The 24,966-nt window shown below is 37.4% G+C and overlaps 2 protein-coding genes across 3 annotated transcripts; both read right to left on the bottom strand.

Moving 5' to 3' along the window:
• Positions 1-1,753: 1,753 nt before the first annotated feature.
• On the bottom strand, positions 1,754-15,100 carry LOC131781511 (uncharacterized). The gene is made up of 11 exons (XM_059098177.2): positions 14,611-15,100; positions 12,829-13,055; positions 11,018-11,168; positions 9,878-10,020; positions 8,954-9,063; positions 8,032-8,069; positions 6,792-6,814; positions 6,349-6,421; positions 5,262-5,938; positions 4,234-4,303; positions 1,754-3,460 (listed from the first exon to the last, which is right to left on the bottom strand). Exons 1-11 carry the CDS (start codon positions 14,855-14,857, stop codon positions 3,213-3,215), a joined length of 2,007 nt encoding a protein of 668 aa, XP_058954160.2. The 5' UTR covers positions 14,858-15,100; the 3' UTR covers positions 1,754-3,212.
• An 897-nt stretch (positions 15,101-15,997) lies between these two features.
• Positions 15,998-24,920, bottom strand: LOC131781487 (mucin-3B). Of its 2 annotated transcripts, none has more exons than XM_059098153.2 (10): positions 24,528-24,920; positions 23,622-23,836; positions 21,997-22,117; positions 21,115-21,602; positions 20,312-20,646; positions 19,725-19,756; positions 19,286-19,314; positions 18,184-18,286; positions 17,441-17,769; positions 15,998-16,947 (listed from the first exon to the last, which is right to left on the bottom strand). In XM_059098153.2, the coding sequence occupies exons 1-10, from the start codon at positions 24,844-24,846 to the stop codon at positions 16,561-16,563; spliced, it is 2,358 nt and encodes a 785-aa protein (XP_058954136.2). In that variant the 5' UTR covers positions 24,847-24,920; the 3' UTR covers positions 15,998-16,560. The 2 variants fall into 2 exon arrangements, with proteins under 2 accessions (XP_058954136.2, XP_066014804.1); XM_066158707.1 differs by lacking the exon at positions 24,528-24,920 and adding an exon at positions 23,940-23,989.
• Between the last annotated feature and the right edge of the window lie 46 nt (positions 24,921-24,966).

Below are 24,966 nucleotides of genomic sequence, written 5' to 3' on the forward strand. Positions count from 1 at the left end.
CATTTGTAAATCAAACTGAACAATGGTAGCAACGGTGTCCGAAGAGAAGTTTCTTTCGTCAATTGCTGACGTGAGTTAAGCGTATCATCTTGACCTTAATTATAATAAGCTTAGAGGAACGATGATACAGCTTGAGGACTATTTAGAGTTAAAGACGTCATCTTTTCCTCTAAGTAGTGGTCAAGGGGAGGGGAGAATATCTCTAAGTGAAAATTATGCGTGATTACGTCACGGAACACTTCGCTTCAGCCAATTTCTTTTTAACGACATTCCTCAACTTCGGCAGTGCGTAATGTTTTGTTAACTCCTGAAAACAAAGTTGACGCATGATGACTGGGAACATTACGGAGATGCCAGTGAAACCAAAAATGGTTGAAACGTGCGTTAAAGAACAGAAATGAAACAGCAACATGAAACTGAAATGGGACGAACTGAAAGTGGTGGTCTCTTGTTTGGAGAAAGTTCTGAGCACTGTTTTTCTTTCCTGTTTACTTGCGGTTTTTGTTACTATCATGTGCTATTACGCATCACACATTAAACTGAAGCCCTTACGATCAGAATATCTTGACTTCCGCCCTTGGTAGGCCCGAAAGAGGCCGGTGCTTGCCAGAAGGCAAGTAGCTCACTGATTTAACTCCCAATAACTTGTGCACTTCACGCTCTACTTCGTGCGGTTCTTTCCATCCTCTCCCCCCCCCCCCCCCAGCTAACTGATTTAACTCCCAATAACTGGTGTACTTCACGCTCTACTTCGTGCGGTTCTTTTCATCCTCTCCCCCCCCCCCCCCCCAGCTAACTGATTTAACTCCCAATAACTGGTGTACTTCACGCTCTACTTCGTGCGGTTCTTTCCATCCTCTCCCCCCCCACAGCTAACTGATTTAACTCCCAATAACTAGTGTACTTCACGCTCTACTTCGTGCGGTTCTTTCCATCCTCTCCCCCCCCACAGCTAACTGATTTAACTCCCAATAACTGGTGTACTTCACGCTCTACTTCGTGCGGTTCTTTTCATCCTCTCCCCCCCCCCCCCACAGCTAACTGATTTAACTCCCAATAACTGGTGTACTTCACGCTCTACTTCGTGCGGTTCTTTCCATCCTCTCCCCCCCCCCCACAGCTAACTGATTTAACTCCCAATAACTGGTGTACTTCACGCTCTACTTCGTGCGGTTCTTTCCTTGCTCTCCCCCCCCCCAGCTAACTGATTTAACTCACAATAACTGGTGTACTTCACGCTCTACTTCGTGCGGTTCTTTCCATCCTCTCCCCCCCCCCCCCCCCCACAGCTAACTGATTTAACTCCCAATAACTGGTGTACTTCACGCTCTACTTCGTGCAGTTCTTTCCATCCTCTCCCCCCCCCCCCCACAGCTAACTGATTTAACTCCCAATAACTGGTGTACTTCACGCTCTACTTCGTGCGGTTCTTTCCACCCTCTCCCCCCCCCCCCCCACAGCTAACTGATTTAACTCCCAATAACTGGTGTACTTCACGCTCTACTTCGTGCGGTTCTTCCCATCCTCTCCCCCCTCCCCCAAGCTAACTGATTTAACTCCCAATAACTGGTGTACTTCACGATCTACTTCGTGCGGTTCTTTCCATCCTCTCCCCCCCCCCCCAGCTAACTGATTTAACTCCCAATAACTGGTGTACTTCACGCTCCACTTAATGCGGTTCTTTCCATCCTCCATCCTCCATAGACAACAAAAGTAGATCTTTCAACGCTATTCATTTTCTCTCCACAATCCACAATTTAAGTCATAACAACAGTCAATCAGAACAAAGGAAAATACGACAAGAAGTCATTAAGGACTCAAAGCAAATCCACGTCATCATCCTAAAGCGCGGGAAAATGTAAATAAAACCATCGCCACTAGTTTTAGTTTTGTATCTGATTGGTTGAGAAGATGGCGCGTGTTTCCCTTGAACAATCAAAGGGCAAAGTTGAATAGAAACCAATGCACCTTGAGATCATTTGAGATTACTTTAACAACAAAATTCGATAAGTTTATCTGCACGAGTTATTTCAATAGCTGAAAGCTAAAGCACTAATTACAGTTATTTCTACAATAATATTACATTTTTTCCATTTTCTATACAGAGATCTTTTTAAAGAGACATTTTTCTCTAATATATAAACAGTCTTTCTTGACAGACAATAACTGTAATACTTTAAGTAACTGTTTTGACTCTCTCACAAAAAACTTTGAGCAATTCAGAATTAATTTTTTATCAATTTTATACGTTTTCTTAACAAATAAAAACTGTATACAATGTATCGATACCATCTGAACTAACTTAAATTATACTTTAAAAAGTTCGATAAAAATTAAAGCAATCCAAGCTTGTCCTCAAAAAAGGTTATCGACACTCAATAACAAGACTAACTTACCAACCACAAGAAAGAAATTAAACAGCAAGGCAATTTCTTATTTAGTAATTTATCTCTGCGTAACACGCATACCTTAATATATCAGTCGCTTAGGCAAACAATATGTACTAAAGTTATATCAAACTTAACTTATTAATTTAAAATAGCTGAATTTGTAATACACGGCCTTCTATGAAAATGGGCTTAATTCTAGCATTTTTGGTGTTCCACCCGATAGATTTAAGACACGAGTAATCAGTAATTAACTGAATCCCTAATTTCTCGAGCAGCTACAGCTTAGTTTCGAGGCCCTCTCTCTAGCGTCTTTGACCGCATGAAATCTGGAGAGGAGCCTCTCGTGGGAATGTCTCCAAAGGGATTGCCTGCAGTGCAATCTGCGTATCTGCATTCTTTACAGGAATTTTGCATCATGGGCTTCTAGGGCTTCGCAAGGTTTAGAAAACCAGTCATCTCAAGAAAACTTTAAGCTTTCATCTAAGTCAGCAAAAAGCCTATAAAATATTATGAAACTGAAAGCGTTTTGAGATTTCAAAGATAGCATAAGCTTTCACTCATTTTCAAAATGACAACGGTTAAACTGGAGTTTTAAGCACCTTTTGAACCAAGTTTCTTGACGCTACGTCTCTCTTTGGAATCTTAAAATGCGGTAAGCTGTAAATTTCATCACTCACTTTCTATTAACGGAAATAAAAATTGAATGGCTGTTTGTGAATCCTTCTCCCTCAAGTGAGCTAAGTACACTACAGAACTAAGCTATTTTCGCTTCGTAATGAGAAAAGGTTTGCGACAGTTTCACAGCCCCTTGACTACTACTAACTACATACTACGTGCTCGCCTTCTCACACAAGGTTCATCGTTTTTCATTTTCCAGTGAAAGGCATAGACAGGGTTATTTTCAAGGCTTTTTATCTCTGAGGGATGAATCGGCAGATCTTTCTCTTCGTCTGTTGAGCCCGAATTAGTAAATGTTTCGTTCATATCACTCTGAACGTCATCAGAGGGTGTTTCCGGTTCAAGGATGTTGTATTCGTGATTCACAGGCTCGTCAGGTCTTAGTTCGTGCTCTGTAAAAATATCACCAGTCAAAGTATTACAAATACAAATATTATCTGATCAAGGTTACTGTGAGAGCGCTTTTGGATTGAGTGTCGTAAAACTAAAAACAATGTAATGACAACGACCAATCAGAAGAAAAGAAAAAAAGAGCTAATGAAAAATCAAAGTATACAAAACCAAACTGTCTAAAGCGCGGGAAAACGCGGGCGACCAAGTCGTGATTGGTTTTAGTTTTGCATCCGATTGGTTGAGAGAGCGAAGAGAGGCAAAACCGATGCAATCTCGGATTACCTTCGACACTCAATTGAAAATTGCTCTTTCAATCAGTTAATAATTAATAAATCAAAAAATTCTTACAAAAATGCCTGACCGTGCGTGTTTTGCTTTTTCTCTTGTCTCTAGATTCGTGGTGTTACTCTTAGTTTTGATCCAAATCTGTTATTGTTGTCGTTGTTGTTGTTTTTTTTTTGGCTGAGGTGTACGAAACTAAAAGTTTAGTGCATACAGGAAGCAAAGGCTTCTTGAAACAACTCATTTTTCCTTTCAAAGATTTCAAAATTTGTTGTCCGGTGGAATTAATGTCATTCAGCACTGCATACAACTTTGACGACGATAGAAAACAGCATACAAATTCATGAAGGCTCGCGAGAGACTCTGTAACTCAGTTAAGATTTCGACACTTACATCTCAAGCCCAGTGACACGTATTCAAGTATCGACCATCAAAATCTCGCAAGATATCTTAACTTCTTGTGCGATTAAAAGGCCTAAAAATCAATTACCTGACTCTTCCGGTTCTAGAATATTATACTCCGGTAGTTCTTTGCCATCCTGACTACTTGAGTTGTTGTGCTAAACAAAACAAAATGATTCAGTTCCTTTTTCGAACTTCATAGCCTCCGCAAATCCAGGGTTCCGTGTAACTATGTCGTAGGCACAACCGAGAGCATTAGACTTGGAAGGCACTGCAATGCGCATTGCAATAAATTCCCCTCCTCATTCAGCGATAAAATGGATCCAAGGTTTATCTCTTACTCCCAGGTGCGAACGAAAAGGAATTTCTCTTTACAACATCGATACAATCTCTTACGGAAAATTGAAGAGAGGAAAGAAAAATATAAACTGGAAGACATTATTTGACACAACACCAAATTCTGAGAGCTATAATTATGAGAAGAAAGTGAGGAGAATTGATATTTAAAATCTGGGAGAGAAAGGGTTTATCCTTTAAATCCCGGAAGTGATTAACATGTGATTTCTCCCTATAATATTCATACATTATCCAGCAAATAGGCAATGAGAATACTCAAACTTATCAAGTAAGAGTTGTTATCGTGATCTAACACCAAATTCTCGTAATTAATTTACGAAGAAATGTGAAGCAGCTAGAGGAGAGAATTAACAATCAGATCTTAGAGGATAATGAGGTAAGTCTTACGAGTCTAGTATACCAGAAACTTCCCAAGCTTTTCAAGATTTCCATAGCATTAAGTGAGTAGGAGTATTGCTTCTTTCCTCTTCCAGGTGGGATGTTAGTTTATCACAGGTAATCCCCCCTTCCACGATTCGATTCCCCTTGAACTGAGCTTACTTCTACCCATATGTATTCCTCACAAAAAAAAAAAGGGGGAGGTGGTCCAGTTGGAAGGCAAGCCGGTAGGGGGTGAAACAAAACTTCCCTGAACCCAACACATTAATCCGGTCATGGTCCAAACTCTGCCCATCCAGACTCTAGCGCGCTAACATTACACCTCCCCCCTCCCCCCCCCCAATCTAAAAGTTCATTCACATTAAAGGCACTATGCCTTACCTCCATGGCAGACGGTGTCGCATAATCAGATTCCCTCGTGCCTTCTTCGAGCGCCAAACTCTCATAAAACGACCGTGTCTTTTCCCTCGTGTTGTTCTCCTTTTCTCGGTGCGGGCAGCATCCAATAGTGTTAGGTCTCTGATAATCCGAGCTATCGTTACAACTCGGACAAATAAACTTGCTCCGAATTCGGGTTCTGTCTATGAGTCCTTCATACAAAACATTATCACCAGTTTCTTGGCATTTAGGACTGTGGAGACAATGACCATCGTTATGATCGAGATGTTCGTTACAGTCGTGATGATCGTGACGATCAAGATGTTCGTTACGACCGTGATGACTGTGATTTTCGTGATAATTACAAATCCCTCTATCACCCTGTTCCCGTGATTCTGTAAGTTTTTTCAAGTCTTGCTCTCGCCTTGGCAAAGAACTAAAAGAAGTCTCTTCAAACTGCAAATTTCTAAACACAAGTGATCCGTCGGTTTCCTCTTCTTGCAGACTTCTGTCCCTTTCGCGAACATTTCTTGATTCATCACTTGTTCTTCTAATTCCTTCAAGATTTGACCGTGACAATGGCGAATCAGGGTTTAGTCTTCCTCTTGAAAACCCAACTTCCTGTGCGTAAAGATTCAGAACAACTGATGGATTTTCATCAAGACTAACTGTCACTTTTCCTGAAAAAAAAGACAGCAAAAAAAGTTGAAACAAGTTACATAAAGAATATATATTAGCAACAGAGGATCAATGCCCCATTCCCCCCCCCCCCTGAAAACTCGTTTAGTCAAATTGGGCTTAACTAAATGAATATCAGAAACAGAGAACTGAAAAACTGAATTTTCCACAGGATTCAAGTACTCGCAAAATGGTATCTTCCATGTGTTACATTTGAAGTCGGCAAACATCGGTTTAAGCACCTACTATCGAGAAAACAATTTTGAACCGTGTTCAACGAAACAGCTCTAAATAATCTTTGGTGTGAATGGGGTGTTAGTCTAATTCCGTGTTTATGTAGCATAAAAACCGAGGAGGGCTGGGGAGTAATTTGCCGCCAAAATTGTGAACAGATGATCTTATAAACTCTTACCTTTAGCCTTGTTTTCCAAAGGATAAACATCTGCCACTTCGGCATACACAGGCTCCTCTTGAATTCTGAAAGTCTAAAGAAAAAAAAAACCACTTACTAACCACATTAACTGTGTGGAGCTAGTCCATTTTTCAGTCTAATGCCACAGACTACTGTCAAGGTACTACTAGGGGATAGCTTCAGTGTTAACGGTGACCCTTTACACCCAAAAATCAATATGCATATTCTCCATACTATTGTCTGTGCTTTTTTTAAGATGCTGACAAAGAATTTGTTTAACGATCCAGATACTCTTTAGTAGGTAATCATTTTGATTATTCATGTGATCTTAATATTTGATTCAGGGGTGGAGAAATTAGATGTCAATCATTTCCAGGGGTTAAAGAACTAAAAGGACACGTGACGAAATTGTTAAAGACCCCAAAGAGTTTTTCATCACTTACCGGCTGCCCTAGATTGTTAATCACTGCAAAATGAAAAAAAAATTTAGAACACTTGTCAATGAAAAAACATGCACAAAACATTAGTCGTGTATTTAAAAGTCCCTGTCTTCTTTCACCGAAAACGAAAAAATATTAAATTACAAATGCAATCATGAAAAAATTTTAACATAGGACCCAAGACCCTATTTAATAGCCCAGGGCCGCACTCAAGACCAACGGCACAATTTTTCCTAGAAGGACTGGTAATTAACTTATTCAATTTTTTTCAGCTGGTTACTTTTTTTTTGCCACAAATAGCATGGAAAAAAATCATGGACCACGAGAACAAAGTTGGACTGGTTACGATTGCGCTATTAACCAATATCAGACTCGAGGATTTAAGATAATGACAGCCTTCTGAGGATACTTCAAAGGAAAAAAGAAATATAGAAAATCTCTTCCGTTTTTAAATTTCAATTCACAGTTTTTCTCTTCCTCTCCCCCCTTGGTATTATTTTTGTATTCACGCGCGGCGCGCGTGATTTCACAAATTAGCTAATCACGTGAAGGAACTCTAACCTTGACATTGGAAAACTGACGTGGACATTTTTCGCGTCAGTTTTAGTTTGTTTTCGCGGAGTTTTAGTCAATTGTTTTTAAGCTTTCGTTCGCGTTAATTAGTCACTCCTTTGTTAGGAATTTTAATAAGTTTCGGAGTTTTTATTTCAGCCAAATGATGTGGCTCATTTAACGCGTTTAATACATATTTTCTACGGGGTTTGGACTTAAGCCTCTTTTTTCAGAGGATTTTTGGATTTTTTACATTAATGTCCCTCTTGCATAATTGTCAGGTCAACCCCTACATCCTCATTCTGTTCATGTATGACTATATGTGTAAGCTTGTGTACATCCTAATCTATTTGTTCTGTTAGCAAAAAGTGTTATAAAAAATCCAAAACTTTTGAGTGAAACAATTCCTAACTCGGTTTTTATGATTTTGATAGCACTCAGAAATTCTTTAAAAAAAGAATTTAAAAAAACGCTTGAACAATTACTTAAAATAATAGCATTACAACCCTTTTCATGGTTTTTAAGCTCTTAATTAAGAAAAAGGAGATACCAAAAATATTCCACTTACTACATACATTACTAAAGCATCACATACATCATCATAGCAATATTAATGACAACAGACAATTTGTAACAAAAACAAGAGCAATGATAGCTATAACTATTAATAACAAATTCTTATCAGTCTTACCATTAGAATTCATGATACCTCCTCCAATTTGATGTCCTCTGTGAGAGAGAAGGAATCTTTAGCCGGTTTATTCACAGTTCAACCATTTACACTCTAGCACCAGTATGCACTGTTCTTTATACATTTCTTAAGGTGCTGACAAGGAGAATTTGTTTGAAAATCAAGAGCTCCTTTAGTTGGGGATAATATTCTTTACTCTTGTGTAAGAAGAAATTAGACGCTAGTCACTTTTTGGGATCAGAAGGTTCAACAATTTATATTTTTCAAATCTCCCATATCACATGTGATTCTCTCTAAAACAGGAGACCTCCCCTAATCTACCATACAGGTTCTTAAATCTCCCTGAAAAAAAATATGTTAAGATATTTTCCCTAAATTAAATGGAAATCAAGTAAATTTTACTTCCACTAAGACGAAATTGAGTTTTTGTTCACCCTTCAACCCCTTGCGGTGATTAACATATAACTTATCTCTTTAACATCTATAAAAATATTCAGCAAACAGATAATGAGAATACTCAAAGTTATTTTATAAAATAATTCAAATTGTACGCATGCTCTGATTGGCCATAAAAACCATTTTACATGAGCGTATGTAAACACGGTTTTCGTTCCTCTTTCATTAGTTATTTTATAAAAGAAATGTAAAATGGTTTCCGTGTTTACATAGCCTGATGTAAACACTTGGGAGGTTGGGAGAACACTCGATAAGCTGGAAACCACTCCGTTTCGCGTCATGGTTTCTTACGCTTATCTCGTGTTCTCCCAACCTCCCCTGTGTGTTTACATCAGGCTATGTAAACACGGAAACCATTTTACATTTCTTCAATCTTGACCTGACACCACATTCTTGTCACTAAATGTAAATTTCAGTTTTCCGGTGCAAAATTGTGTCCCCTTAAAAATAACTTGAATAATTTTACCTTCTTCTGCATGGGCATAAAATTGTGTATTGGTGAAGCAAATATGCAAAGACTCCAATAAGAAGCAGGCATAGAATTATTCCAATAACCACAATAGCTGCATTAATTGCCTGTGAATGATATAAAAAATCTGTTTAGACACTCTGATCAGTATGCAGTGTCTACAACTTAAATCAAAGAACTCCCTTTCAAACCAGAAACATGCAAATGTGACCAAGAAGGAGAACACATAAATTTTATGTATAGTCTCAATTGAAATGTGTGCTCTAGAAATCACAATAAACTTTAATCTCCTTTGTTAAAGAGTGTATACAAAAATTTACTTCTTCCATGTGAACAGTTTGAGAGTACTTCAAATGAACTTAAACCTTAGCTACAGACATTGCCATTTTGAAAGCAACACAATAGCCTGGCTACACACACAGAGCTATAGTGAGTAATTAAAAAATTGCCTCTGCCCACCTTGCCATAAAAAATAAAAATAATTTTTCCAAGTTGTAAAAAATTACTGCTTCTTTGTGTCACTCCTTGTCATAAAGAGACGAAAAAAGGAGTCATAAGACTTTGTTATGCCACAGATAAGTGGCCATGAGGTTGCTAACATAACCAAGGTTCAAGGTTTTTGAAAGGTAAAGTTTACTCTCTTGATTCTCAAAAGCAAGTTTGATTCTTTCATGAATGCTGGAGATAAAAATTATAATGGTTTCAGGAGTACACCCTCCTCTACTTTAATGGTCTCATAGACAGCGGAAGACCACCAGTCTCTGGCTTTAAAAGTAAATTAGTGTGTTCACCACCTAAATCAAAACAACTGACTTTTTGTCACAGTTGCAAACAAATTCAAACTGGCCGTGAGATTGAGAAATGCCATGTTCTCTTGAAAAAGAGAACATGGTATCAAACACAAAAGATTGATTCACTTACTTGATCAGGTGTAGTGATTGGCGTTGTGGTGGTGATGGTTGGGGTGCTTGTGGTGGTGCTTGGCTTGATTGGTGTCCCTGTTGTTCCTGTGGTGGTTAATTGCGTGGTTGGCATGTCTGTGGTAGGTGGGCAAGCTAGTGGGACTAAACAACAAATTATACCACAGACATCATAAGAGACCAGGTGCTTGAAAAAGCATTCTAAGATCACACACTAAATGTAAGGTCAAAGATGTGTGTATACTTATTTCCTGTTACATATCAAGAACAATTAAATGATTCAAACTTTGTTAACCAGTTCTGACCATTGACTTAATAATATGTAGATTGCCTCATAAGGGAGGAGACCCCATGCATAATGATTATATACATAAATCAACCACCCCCCAAAGGGGTTTTCAGGGCCAATAATAACAAATTGTAAATAAACAGAAAGTTTTCACTGATGTGCCCACTATTTTTGGATTACAAATTTGCTTTGTCACAATGTGGCCAGCAAAATCATTATGCCCCATTTTTTTGTGCAGCTTTGCGCTGCTGTCTTGTTGCCAATTTTGTTGTCAAATTTTGTTGCCAATTTTTGTTATCAGATTTTGTGCCCTAAAACTTGTTTGCTAAGTTGAAAGGCATTGAAGTGAGAAATCTTTTGAACAATTCAACAATTGTCTTGTTGGAAGCATATTTTAATGAACTATTGTATCAAAGCGGTGACTACTGTAAAACCAATATTGATAGAAACAAAATAATATGGAAGCCATGCTCACAGTTATGAACTCTACTTAAGCAGTAGTGAAAATAAGGCCTGAAAAAAAATTGAAAAAAATAAAGTGGTGTGCGTAAGAAGTATTTCATAACTGCAACGATTGCTTCAATATTCATTTCTTGAACTGCAGTTCACATACATGATTTTCATATCTTTACAGTCAATGTTAATAGATTTAAAATTGTCACATAATTCACACCTCCCAGCTGTATTACTCACTGCAAAAGTTGTTAACTGATAAACTAATGAACAGATTTCCCACGCCTATAATCACCCAGAAATCACGGTCCTAGTTATATATGACATCTGATGGTTTAAAGCATTCTTATTAATTGTATCTAATATAGAAAGTTTTTTTTTTTTTTTAACAGTACTTACATTGGACTTCTCCTTTCACTTTAAAAAGTAAACAAAAGTCTTTTGTTCTTGTCTTGTTACTACTGCTAAGTATAGGATATTTGGTGCAATTCAGTCGCAGCTTCATAACATAGCCTTTGAACACAGTCAAGTTCGGTGATTTTTGAGAAACCTGACATAAAAAAGATGATAACATCAAGCAAACATTTACTTCATATGATCTATGAGTTATTTTCAGTAAAAGGCTGGCACAGGTGGTCTGAAAACATCACTTCACGGAATATACCCCTACTAAAACTAAGCAATATCCAATATTATGATAATTATTTTTCAAAATGGCATAATGTAATGCACAAAATATGCCAAAGAATTGTAATGTAGAACAGGGTAAAAATACTGATGGAAAGCGACGTACCAAAATGATCACACTGAACAATCCCAACTTTGGCTTATTCCTTTTTTTAGTCATGATTTTTTCATTGGTCTAAAAAAAGATTACTGATTTGGTTTGCATTGCCTTTTATCTTTTCCACCCCTTATGGGATTGATATGATGCTCAGATGAAGTTGTAGGATGTATCTTGAAACTAAAATATTAGAAAATTAAACAATAGTGAAGTAATAAATCCTTCATTCTATGGTCTAACAAACTGGTAATAATAGACAGTACAAGCATACATTTTGCTCACTGCCTGTATCCTTGTGTATTATTAGTACCTGTTAAATCCAATTCTCAAACTGTACCACCTATGTTCAATATTAATCATGATAAGCCATTACAATTTCCTCAAATGTGATTGGTGCATTAACTGCTCTATTTTATATTTAATTATTCTGTAGAGTTGTAATCGGACAGTGTAATTGGACAGTTGGCTGTAATCAGACACCTGTAATCAGACAGTTAAAGCAGCCAACCAAAGAATTTCACCCAGCTAAATCCACCAATCACAGATTGATTACAATAACAACCACCACATGCCCCACAAAACTGGAGAATTTCCCAAATGGAGAAATTTTCTACTTCAGACAGTGTCTATACCAGAGATATTTTCTCAAATAAATGTTTTTTTTTTTTTCAGAATTTTTAACAGTTATAATCACTTGGTAACAATGACTTTGAGATGTCCAATTTGGTCTGTAATCATACTCGTGATTGATAAATAGGACTCTTGCTTTGCAGTCATCTAATTCTATAATCACTCATATAATTACCAACTGAATTGGACTCCATTCTGTCCTATAACCATCATGAATCAAAGTCTCCGTTCAATTTTAATTCCAGATGATATATAAAGGATATTTTGCTAAAATTTTTTGATGATAGGTAACTTGTACTTTCTTAGAGTCAACAAACTCTTTAATCCTTTACCCCCTAGCATCAGTATCTATATTCTCCATACTATTCACCATGTATTTCCCAAAGTGCTGACAAGGAGAATTTGTTTAAAAATCAAGAGCTGCTTTAGTTGGTAATCATTTCCTGTATTCTCATGACCTTAATGTTTGATTCAAGGGTGATATTGTAAGGAGAAATTAGATGCTAGTCACTCTTACAGGTTAAAGGGTTAAGGCTCCTGTTTAATCCGAGAAAAAACAGTCAGTTAACTTGTGGGATGGAATACCCCAAGAAAGTTTTTTATAACTAATTAATATATATGAGTGTTTTATCAGAGTATGTGTGCACAAACCCTTTAACTAATATATGTGAATGTTTTATTAGAGTATATAACTGTACTCAAAAAGTGACTGTTCAAAAGAATGGTTCAATTCACCATTGTATAATCAAATAATGTTACCCAATACTTCAAAAAGCTTGACAATTATTCAGCATACCTTCACGTGAATGGATGGTAAAGGCTGGGTATTCATATTAATTATGAACTCGTTTCCTGTCAAATTGAATAAATGCCATATTCCTGTACTACTGTTACGAAAGGATATCAGTGGTTTCACATGACATGACTCATATTTTTTGCCAATTATCAAGACAGAATATTTAGCTTCTTTTTCAGGATCAATAACTGCTATCACATTTTTCCAAGAAAGACATTTTTCCTCTACTGTGGAAAAAATAAAACAAACAATGAATACAATGAATTAATCAAACAACATAAGTAAGTATATAAATAATTAGTGTTTATTCATTTGTATTAATTGTGCAGGTGAGTGGAATTTCATTTATACACATATCAAATTGGGAGATGCAGTAGGCTACAATACAGGTTCAAGAACTCAAGCCACGTCATTATGTTACATTCTTGGGCAAAACACATAACTCTCATAGCACTTCTTTCCACCCAGGAGTATGATTAGGTATGGGTAAATTATCAGGGAAGCCTGACTGCAATAGAATGGCATTCCATCAATAAGCAGGGAGGAGAACATCTCTTAACCCTTCAGCACTAGGAGTGACTAGCATCTAATTTCTCTATACAATAACACTCCTGAATCACACATTAAGGTCATTCGAATAAAGGAAATGGTCACCAAAGAACCTTTTGATTAGCAAACAAATTCTCCTTGTCAGCACCTTAAGAAATGTATAAAGAATATGCATACTGATGTTAAGGTGTAAAGAGTTAATTGCTTCATGCTAAAGAAACCAACATAAGCTCTGGCTGGATGAGCTATACGGCTCAAGTACAGAATTAACTTACATGTCAGCTGAGGGTAATTTAGTATTATCAACAAGTTGATAGTGTGAATTGGCCACTGTAAAGGGTTTCAAAGGTGCTGAGAAGGAGAATTTGTCTAACAATCAAGAGTTTCTATAGGTGGTGATCATTTCCTAATTCTCAAGACATTAATGTTTGATTCAGTGGTGATATTGTAAGGAAGAAATAAGATGCTTGTCACTCTTAGGGTTAAACATATATTGGTCACCTTAAAAGGTTTCAAAGCTGATGTGTCGAGGGTTAGCTCTTTATCAGAGAAAATGCTCTGATGAAGCAGAGCATGTTAAATTCCACTTCTGCTTCCATTGGCTCTGACAAAGGGCATATGCTCAAAATGTTAGCTTTGAAACCCTTGACAATACTTAATTACCCTGTTATACTCTCCAACCTACACAGCACCACAGTTTCTTTAGAAACTTACCCTCCTTAAACCATCAGTTTATTTGAAATGAAAGAACATATTTTCCTTGGTATTCTGTCAAATGGCCACATGGTCATTACATGGGAATTCACTCCAAATTGGCTTATTTTAACCTTTAGTTTTCGTTCTTTGACAATTTTATGGCTGTTAGGTATATGAATAGTTATTCCTTCTAGTTACAAAAATTGGGTGAAATATGCCGTTAAAGAAGGTCTCTGCAAGTTTTCATAATTTTAGAGCTAGTCAAAGCAAGCTAAAGGAAAAGTTTTGTGTTGATTAATTCAAAGCTTGAGTACTTGATTTAAGCTTTTCATGTGAATGGAACAAAGTTCAACATCTCAGAAATATCGCTACTCTTTCAGCTCTATACTTGATTGTTTTGATAAAGCTACTTCTATACCACGTAACAGCACATACTGCACAGAGTACTTACTCCAATAAATAATTCAACACTTCTAGAGAAGTTTGCTAGTGTAGTTATGCTTGGAGAGCAAGCACGCTAAATTCCACCTTACTTACTATTCACGAAGTCATTTCTATCCTTGCATCGTCCTTCATTTCGCAGAAAAACTGAATGCGTTGATTTGCATCTGCAAACCCTTTGTGTTTCGACCGCCCCGTATTTATAGCAATTTCCGCAAACGTCAGTGAAGTAGTCTCCATCGACATCTCGAGTCAGAGTAGAAAAAACGACATCAGTCCGACCTTTGACGATGAAATAACACACAGCGAAAAGGACTGTAAGTAAATCGATATTCTGAGTCATGCTTTTGAGTTCTATGGACGAGGAAAATACTCCCTTGGTCGTATTTTGAAGCTACCTAATCATTGTTCCAGAAATATACACACCGCGAAATTTAATACCGACATCATGTGACCTTCAACTGAATTATTGCTGAGTAAATATTTGCCACTTTTCGTGTGTATCCCACCATGAAACAAAAACCACATTATTCCGTGTCTTTTACGGTCTACGTTGTACAAATCTTCAAAATTTTACGCGCAAATGCTCAAAGTCAGAGGACTACTGAAAATAGTTTAGAGAACGGAATGGGACAAATATATTTGACCCTTGCCTCTCACCCTACGAGACAGGGGCACATAATTTCTTTCCATGGTGAAATTACGGAGGAAAACTGGATGTTTTTTTTATCCTATTCGTCAGTTGACGCTTGGAATCAATTAGCGATTTGCGTAATTGACCTCTGCGATCCATCTCCATTAAAGGAATTTTTCATCTTCCATGTCGGTTTAGATTCCTATGGAATGTAATAAGCTCAGGCCTGAATATCACCTTCTCGAGTTATTTTCCGCCGTTATAAAAATCCTTTTGTATCGCAATCACTCAATTTGTCTCAACGAAATGTGTAGCCGTTATCTGACTAATTTAGAAGCAAAGGGAATCTTCACAAAAGGGGCGAATGTAACCACGACTTTGGGTTCCAAAGAGGAATTATTGTTTCAATTTTCCTTACCCACTTCGTCCTCGATGGAAAGTTAAAAAAAACAAATCGAAAAGGAAGCATAACTTTCTAGCGATACCTAAAAAGGAACGTTGTAACATGCGTTAAAATTCGAAGGAAAAGATCGTCTGGACTTAAAAGGGTCGAAAGTGTTACCCATGAATTCAGTCTATTCCCTGTCCAAGCCCTATTTCGAAGAGGACACTCTTAATTCTCTCCACAACGGTAATAAAAATTAAGTAGGAGTGTGAATAGATAATGAAGCAGAAAATTAAAAAGGATTACCTACGGAAGTCTTAAGGATTCCAAAGTTAACTTTTCCAAAATGAACAAATCTCCATCGAGAGTTGATATTCTAACTTGGAATAGGGCTTTCCAACATTAAGAAAGTAAAACATTTAAATAGTAGAGCTAGTTATTTAATAAAATAATCTTCGATCAAATAAGATTTCGTTACTTGAATTAACATTTTTTTTTTCAAACATATATAACATGAAAGATAAGTTATCTTAAAATAGACGTTGTTTTTCCAAATATATGTTATCTCACTGATTAATAAAAAATATTCATGCAAATTCCTGCAACATTTTAACTCTGAAATTCTTTAGAGATTTCACGGAGAACATTGCGGTTGACCCTCGGCTTCAACAAGTCAAGTTCATGAATTGTGATTGGCGGATTGTGATCCATTTTCTTTTAAACCATACGACTGGTTCTTAATTATGATCTATAAAAGGACACACGAACAGATGACGTCACCATGAATTAAATACATTGTTATTTTACTCGTGTGGGGAAGTAAGATGAGTGAGTTGATGGCCACTTAAACACTGTACTGCACATGGGGGTGGAGGGATTTTTAGGAATTACATAGCTTTTAGAGGGAATGGAGGCGGGTCAGTGGTCGCAATTCCTACAAACCCCTACTCCCCCCCCCTTCCCCCCTTAGGCAATGAATAACGGCCAGTCCCTCACTATCACGCATGTTTAGTACGCTTCTTCCAGTTCAATTAAAATCTGGTCGTTCAGGGACCTCATACGCGGGTGGCTCAAATCCAAGGTTGACACTGCCATAAATGTGCGGATCAGGACCCTCCAGGACATCGTACATGGATGCATTGGCGTAATCATAGTTAGGCCCCTCAGGGACATTATGTAGTGGTGTTAAATAACATTGTTCTCCATTTAAACTCTTATTAGAGGCCTCATTTGCCGATATCTTTTCAAGTTCGTCTAAATCTGCATAGTCAGCATACTCAGGTGATTCTTCCAAATCCGCTGGGGGTGGACCTGTGGTGTAGGGCGGTTGATACTCAGGGGGACTGGGTAAGTTTTTTCCTGGGGTTTCACCAGGGTTGAGAAGGGCTAGATATTCAGGTACTTCATATTGACGCTGAAAGAAAAAAAAAAAGGATTTGGTAAAACTAAGACTTAATCAAGCCTACAAAGTTCAGTGTAAAAGGCGTTTCAAAACTCTTTCTTGAAAACATCTAATATCTAACTCTACTAATCTCCGTGAAAATTCCGAGGTCGTGGATTCGGGCCTGAATCTCTTCCACCCCGTGTTGCGTTCAAAAGCAAAAGATCAAAAGATGCCCCTTCGTTTACGAGATAGTGCAATCAAGAACTGGGCTGCTTTTGCTAGCTTCGCTCAATTATTGGCTCAGAAGACTCGAGCAACCCTGTCCACCAATCAGAAGCAAAACTAAAACCAATCCTACCTTGGTCACCCGCGTTTTCCCGCGCTTTGAGTCCTGAGCTCTCATTGGCTCCTTGTCATATTATATTTCTTTTGATTGGTCGTTTGGTGACTTTGATTTTGGTAGAACGACACTCAATCGAAATACGCTCTAGTGTAATCTTAAAACAGAGGAACACTTAAATACCTCCTGTACCACGCTTTTTATTAAGGGTTGGTAGATTAATCCATCGGGATTCAAGCTCTGATAAGTGTTTAGATTAGGATCTGACGTGCAGCTTGCCTCGACGTCTGCTTCTACCAAGCTCTGATAAACAGGTTTATCTTGATCTGGTTTTCCATTGTTATGGGATCTAACGTGAGCACAGTCGTAAGAATTTTCCTTGGTAGGAATAATATTTCTACTGGACGTATTGAGTGACTTTTTCGTGGCGTTGTTCAGCAGTATCTGCTGGCTGTTCTTTGCTCCAGGGTTGTTTATTAGCAAATCTTCACAATTCTCATAGGAAGGATTGCCTGGAAATGTAGAAAAATTAAATAAATTTCAACCCACCAAAACTGACCTTGAGGCCTTCCATACCCATATTCCAAATTACCTCCGTCTCAACACTAATCCAATCTAGTTTAGGCAGCTAGCTTAGTTAATTTAGTTTGATATTTCAATCTTAATTGCTGAGCTTAATTAGCTATAGTTATTTGCAGTTCAGCCAATGTAATAATGATGAACTGAAAGGATAAATAAATAGAGTATTCACCCTTCCAGCCGTCCTTTGAGCTCGTCACAGCCTCCACTCCAGTCCCCACCCAGATTGTCGCGTGACATGCCCAAACGACAGCTGGGAAGAGACTAACCTTTTCCCATTCATTTTCAGAAACCGATCAAGGAAAGCCCCAAGGGAAGAGGGTAAGTTTGAGTTACAATCAACACACCTATAAGACTGACGGAAGACTTGCGAACCAGAGCTTCTGGTTCCATGTAGACTGCGTCGTCGCACACGGGATTCTTAAAAAAGCCAGTCATAGGGAAGTGGTTCTAGAATATAAAACACAAAACTACCAAGTGGGTTAAATTCTCTAAGTAATTGTTGTTAAATAAAAGACGACGTCTTAAAGAACCGGGAAACTTTTCATTTTTGCCCAACACAGGAAAGTAAAACACATTTCAAATGAGAGAACAAACTGTGATTTGTTATAGTTCTCCACCTGATTTGTTAAAAAAAAAAAAGTTACGCGAATCTTGTGAATTTCAAACCGAAGCTAAGAACCGGATTACATTAAAAAACCAACAGAAAATTGCTTATAGTATCAATAATTTCCATTGAGGCTCCCTTTCAATCAATGAGAAGCACGCTAACTAGAAGCCAATCGCGCTTGTCCGCGCTTAGGGTTGATTGCATGTGATTCCTTCGAGTTCTCATTGGCTGCTTGTGATAAATTTGTTTTTTTCGGACTTCCCGCTGTTGTTACTTTCAACTAGCACAAGTTAAACGACGCTCAATCGAAACGCCGAGCAAGTGACCAACCGAGTGTAAAAGCCATTCAACGGGCAATTTAGCGATATTGAATATATATGGTTGGATCCTAATAAGTAAAAACCAAAGACTGAGCATTGCAGGCTTAATCCTTTCATTTTCCAAAAGAGATTCTAGTGTATTTTCTCAAATTTCATTTCCTTTTACCCTTTACACCCTAACATCAATATGCACATTCTTCATACTATTCTATAGAAATTTCTTAAGGTGCTGACAATTTTTTAACAACCAAGAGCTTCTTCAAGTGGTAATCATTTCTTTTGTTCTAGTGAGCTTTAAAATGTTTGATTCACGAGTGAAAGAAATTAGATGCCAGTCACTCCTTGGGGTTATAGGATTAACCAGCAAAATAGTGATTTCAATATGTATCAACTAGTCTGTGTGTAAGTTCTTGGTGTAACACTTCTTTCCCTAAACTAATCAATAGAGAAAATAATACCAGCTGAAAGGCAGAATTACAAGTCAGACTGTAGAAACTAAGCACTAACGTGGCAACTTACCTGTGCACCAGTTGTAGGGTTTGCAATAACTAAGTAAAAAAAATGAAACAAATGTACATAAAAAAAACAATCCAGAAATACAAAAAACAAAGAACAAACAGGAAACCTTCCTGCAGTTTAATATACAGAATATTTATTTGTAGCTCACATCTAGAAAAGATGATTTCCTAATGACTGAAAGAACTCGTGAACCTTTTGCACAATGACATTCAATGGTGACATATCGCTTTATTTCAAAGATAATGAACACTACTTAAGCAGTAGTGAAAATATGGCCTGAAAGAAATTCAGACCCGTACGGGTTTTGAACCCATGACCTCTGCGATACTGGTGCAGTGCTCTATCCACTGAGCTAACAAGCCAACTGGGAGCTGGTCATTAGGTTGGTTCGTGATAAACCTGTGAAGTTAAGTAACTTAAGAACACTTGATAACTCTACCTGTTGTTCCAGCACCATAACTTTCTGCATTCCTGAAAAATGAGATAAAATGTTTCAATCAGAGTTGAGGTGAAAGTAGCTTTCATTTTAGTTGTCACACACTAGGGATTCCACCAGAGACTCTTAGGGCCCATAATTCAAACAAAGTCTGGCCATTGTTTAACAAAACCACATCCTAAACAATGGTCAATTTAGCTGAATGCTTTTATCTTATGAGTGTTTTAAGTTAAGAGTGTCAAGATAGTCGAAAGCTAACAGAGGATGGACATTTTAATTTAATTAAATCAATCCTCTAATAGAAAGCAACTGAGGCTCACTGATTGTGTAAAACCCTGGTTTGGTTTAGAGCTTGTGTAAATAACCAGAACTTAGAATCAAAACTTCCTTAAGCAGTAAAATAAATATTTAAAAGCACTGCTTTACAGCTTTCATTTGAATTGTCAAACACAGTGGTTTCATAACGATGTCATATTATTCAGCATACAAATTCATTTAAATGGCCACATATAGGGAAAATTTTTTTTACCAGACCTGAAAGTGTCTAATACAAAACACAATCAAAGCCACTGCCAACTATTGACAGTTACCTGTGCTTTCTCCGCTGACTGATAATGAGCCAAGTGCACAGCAACCCAACAGAAATGCAGATCACAGCGGCAACGCCTATCACTATAAAAATCGTCATGTCCTCTAGCTTGTCTTGTTTTTGAGCACTAAACTTATTTTCATTGTTTTCTGGCTCTTTATTTCCTGAGCTGGGGTGAGTTGGCTCCAGAGTTGCAAAATCTCCTGCAGTTGATTCTGTTGGCAATGTTTCGAAAGGGTGATCTGTGATAACTTGACTTTCAGTAGTGGAAGTATTCTCTGCCGTGATTATGGTGCTTTTTGTACTTTCTGTTGTTTTTGCCTTAGACGTAGGGACCTGTAAATGTATTCAGAGTATTTTATGTTAAACAAAACACCTGGAGGCATTTTTGTGGATGCATTGGTCGTTATCTTCAGTCACTCTGGTTTTATGTGGAAAATAATATAGCTATAAAGCTGACTCTTTAAAGTAAAGGAATGCAATTGAAAAATAAAGACAAGGAAAAAAAAAGTTAACAAAACAGGATCTCTCTTGCTCACCCATTCAAGTATTAACCACAGCGAATAGAGCCTACCTTCAGTGAGAAGCAAAAGCATGGCTAATTTCCATATCTGACCACAAAAACATTAAAACAAATTTTTAATGCATCTGCTCAAGGGCACAATTAAGAAATTGCTTCTCTGTGAATGGTAAAGGAGCTGCTGTCAAATGAATCTCTAAATTAAGCCAAATTGGTCTGGCAGCAGCACAACCACAAAGAGGCTCTTGACTAGGACAGCAGAAGTAAGTACTCTTTTCACATACCTTAGTTGGAGAGGTTTTCGCATTTGCAGATGTACTTGTCTTTTTTGTCATGAGGTTCACATGATTTGTGGTTGATTTGACTGTTACAGCCGAAGCCATGTGTGTTGACTTTCTTGCTGTAGCTTTTGTTGTTGCTATTGTTTTTGCTTTTGTTGTTGTTGTCACTGTTGTTCCTGCTGCTGTCGTTGTTGCTGCTGTCGTTGTTACTGCTGTCATTGTTGCTGCTGTCGTTGTTGCTGCCGTTGTGGTTGCTGCTGTCGTGGTTGCTGCTGTTGTGGTTGCTGCTGTTGTGGTTGCTGCTGTTGTGGTTGCTGCTGTTGTGGTTGCTGCTGTTGTGGTTGCTGCTGTTGTGGTTGCTGCTGTCATTGCTGCTGTTGTTGTTGTTGTTGTTGCAGCCTTCTTGGTGATTATTTTAGTTGGATGCTTTACTGTTGTAGACTGTGCTTTGGTAACTGGTGGTTTTTGAGTTGAGGGGTCTGGAATGGTCACTGCATGTAACAAAGACACAAAAGAGTAGAGTTCAAAAGCACCACACTTACCAAAGAGTGCAAGGTAACAATACTCTTACTTTCTCTATGCTATTGATACCCAGATACACTGCAGCAGTAGGATCAGGTCCTCTTGGCTTATAAAACTTAATCCTATTAAATTAATCCCTTAACTCTCATAAGTGACCACGACAAAATTTCTTATTACAATATTGATACAATATCAAGCAGACAAGTGATGAGAATAAAGAAAAATATCAGTTAGGGGATTATTAGTTGATCCAATACCAAATTCTCAAAACTAACATCACAAGAACTTAATGGCAGACAGTAAGGAGAATTACTAATGAGATCTTGGGAGTTAAAGGATTAATATGGAAACATGGGTACGTACCTGATAATATTCCTCTTGTTTTGAAAAGAACACAGTATCTCTGTGCATTTTTTCCTTTCCCACACTCTACATTCACTCTCATGATGTAACCAAAATATGCAGAATTCAGACGTCCATTCCACTGTGATAAAAAAAAAGTTTAAGAGCTCAATGAACTGCAACTCAAATGTATAAATTCTTTCCTGAATTGCTGATTCATAATTTTAATAAAACTATAGATAAATATACATGGAATAATGTGATCCCCAATTAAGGTTAAAAAAAAATTTAGATAAAAATAGTAAATAACACAATCAATAAAACTATAATGGCAGAGCTCCAGGCTCAACTTTTTTCTAAGTAGCTGTAATCATATTTGGCAGCCTTTGATCATAAAATGATCAAAAGAGATAACATTTCGGTAACAAGAAAAAGAAACCTTGTACAATATTACTTGATGTGCAAAACCACTGACAACTTTGCTTGACTTTGGAGTAAAAAGTGAAGCTGGAATTTGTGTTTGGAGATTTATGCCACAGCTCAGGGCTTTATACTAAAGTAACTGAGGAAATGGAGGTAACTTTTACTTAAAAAAAAAAAAAGAATGGATCTTGAGAAATATTTCCTAAAAATGTTCATCTCATTTTGACTTCAGACAAGTCATAAAACATTGCCCCCCAAAAGGTAGTGAGAGTAAATTGGCTGCTAAATCCAACTCCCATAACCTTTTAACTCCTCAGATCTGATTGTCAAATCTCCCCTCTAGCTCTAACACATTTCCTTGTAAATTAGTTATGAGAATTTGGTGTCATATTGGGATAAAAACTTCTACCTTACATGTTTGAATATTCTCATTACCTGTTTGCTTGATAATGTATGAATATTATAGGGAGAAGTTTCATGTTAATCACTTGTGGGAGTTAGAGTCAAATCTTAACCTTCTAATCCCTTAGAGTGACTAGCAACTATTTTCTCCTTACAATAACAACCACAAATCATCCATTTAAGTACAAAGAATAGAGGAAATGATCACTAAATAAAATAAGCTATTGATTGTTAAGCAAATTCTCCTTATCAGTACTAAGGAAATGTAAAGAGAACAGTATGGAGAATATGCATACTGATGTTAAAGCATAAAAGGATAAAGTTAGGAAATTTGAAAAACTTTTCAATTCAAACAGTCATCTCAACTCTTAATCATGGAATATTTAACAAACCTTTCAACCATATATCATTCTTTTCTTCAGCAACTCAAAATGACTTTTTTTTCAGCTTTATTCTCATGCCTAGTGCAGGGACTTTATTCCACTTTCTTGCACCCAAAGTAGTGTTAAGGTAGCATAAGTGTTGCAGTCAGTATTGTATTTGATCACTAATATCTCTTGCATATTAAATCTAAGTAATTTCCAAGCAGTGCATTCCCCATACTGGAAGTAATTTTTAATTTTATTCCATGATTTAAGTCAGCATTTTATTGCAAGTACAGTCACAAGTCAACTGTGCCTTTTTTTTTTTTAAAATAGTGATTTTATGCTTTGTACTGTATTGCATTTATTTTACTGTACTGTACTGCTCTGTAATCTGTTGGTGGAAATAAGTACAAGAAGGAAAAAATCCTTACTTTAGTCTTGGTCAAGGGTACCTACCAATAATGCTGTATATGGCCAGTTTCCAATGCTGCTTATACTAAATGTATCAGCGTCTTTCTTGGCTAACGATTTCCACGTCATGTCTAAATATTCCACAGATTTCACTTTGCATTTGTTTGGTAGGTTTAGAATTCCCTTAAAGCCTGAAGTTGAAGGATCCAGAGCTGTCAAAGGATGGGCCAATACTTCTAATTCAAACAACTTTGAACAGCCTTTTTAAAGAAAAAAAATGATTATGATTACTAGTGCGCCTAACTTTGTCACGGCTTTAAGAAGACGGAGGGACTGGGCGAGGGGCTGTTCTGCATTACTCACAATTATAGACTATCTATCACAATTCGCAACAAACAAGTCGCCCATTGCTAACCGCATCTCTCTCTCAACAGTCACAAGTTAGAGTCACAATAGATAATTTAAGTCGATCGTGCTACATGGATGACCCAGGCTGGATTCTTTTTTTGGCAATGTTTCGACCCATTATCTCAAAACGGTCAAGTTTGGATTAGACCCCACTGACTCTGATTACGTAACGTCACTCTATTACAACTCCATAATAATGAATGAAACCTTCTCTAGGATTTAATCATGGATCCCGTTGGTAGATAAAGCGATACTATCATAACTTTTGCAGAATAGTATTATTTCGATCACCTGGATTAATTCGAAAGTACTTGTGATACTCAATCTCGGAGCAAGGCCCTAAATTGTCTTGGATTTAGGAATGAATAAAAATTTCTTAATCAGTGGATCATCGGCTAATTTCAATTCAAGAATATTCTGTCAAAAGAAATAATTGAGGTATATTTGACGTCTCCTCTGCATACACATCATTTTAGCAGGTCGAGATTTAGGAAATATTAATTGCGAAATGTAAAATATCAATATTGATAATCTTGAGCCTACCTGCAAAAGTACGAATGTCCTTGTTTCCAACACAACTTGCGTTGTATGGATTCATTTTCAACTGAAAGGTTGCATCAGAGTACTGGCATTCACAGACACAACAGCCTTGAGAACTACAATAGGCTTTCCTTTCCGTGCACCAAGGTTTTCCGGCGTCAAGATTTGGTTTCTCGTTGGGGCATTTTGCAGAAGGGTCAAGATTCGTAAAAAGGTCTATCGACCCCGAATTCGATACTTTGGTGACTCGAGAAACATTGAACCGCAGTCCTTGGCATGTGCTAAAGATTAAGGAGCATAACATAAAAAGCTTAGTCGGCATCTTGTGGAAAATATCAGTGTTTACTATAAAGCTGATTTCGAAAGTGTTTTGCAATAATTACAAAGGATTAACCGTATTAGATTCCCCCCTTCACGTCTCTGCAGATACCGCGCCTGCCTA

This window comes from Pocillopora verrucosa, chromosome 11 (assembly GCF_036669915.1).
Source record: "Pocillopora verrucosa isolate sample1 chromosome 11, ASM3666991v2, whole genome shotgun sequence".
In the NCBI taxonomy this organism is placed as follows: Eukaryota; Metazoa; Cnidaria; class Anthozoa; order Scleractinia; family Pocilloporidae; genus Pocillopora; species Pocillopora verrucosa.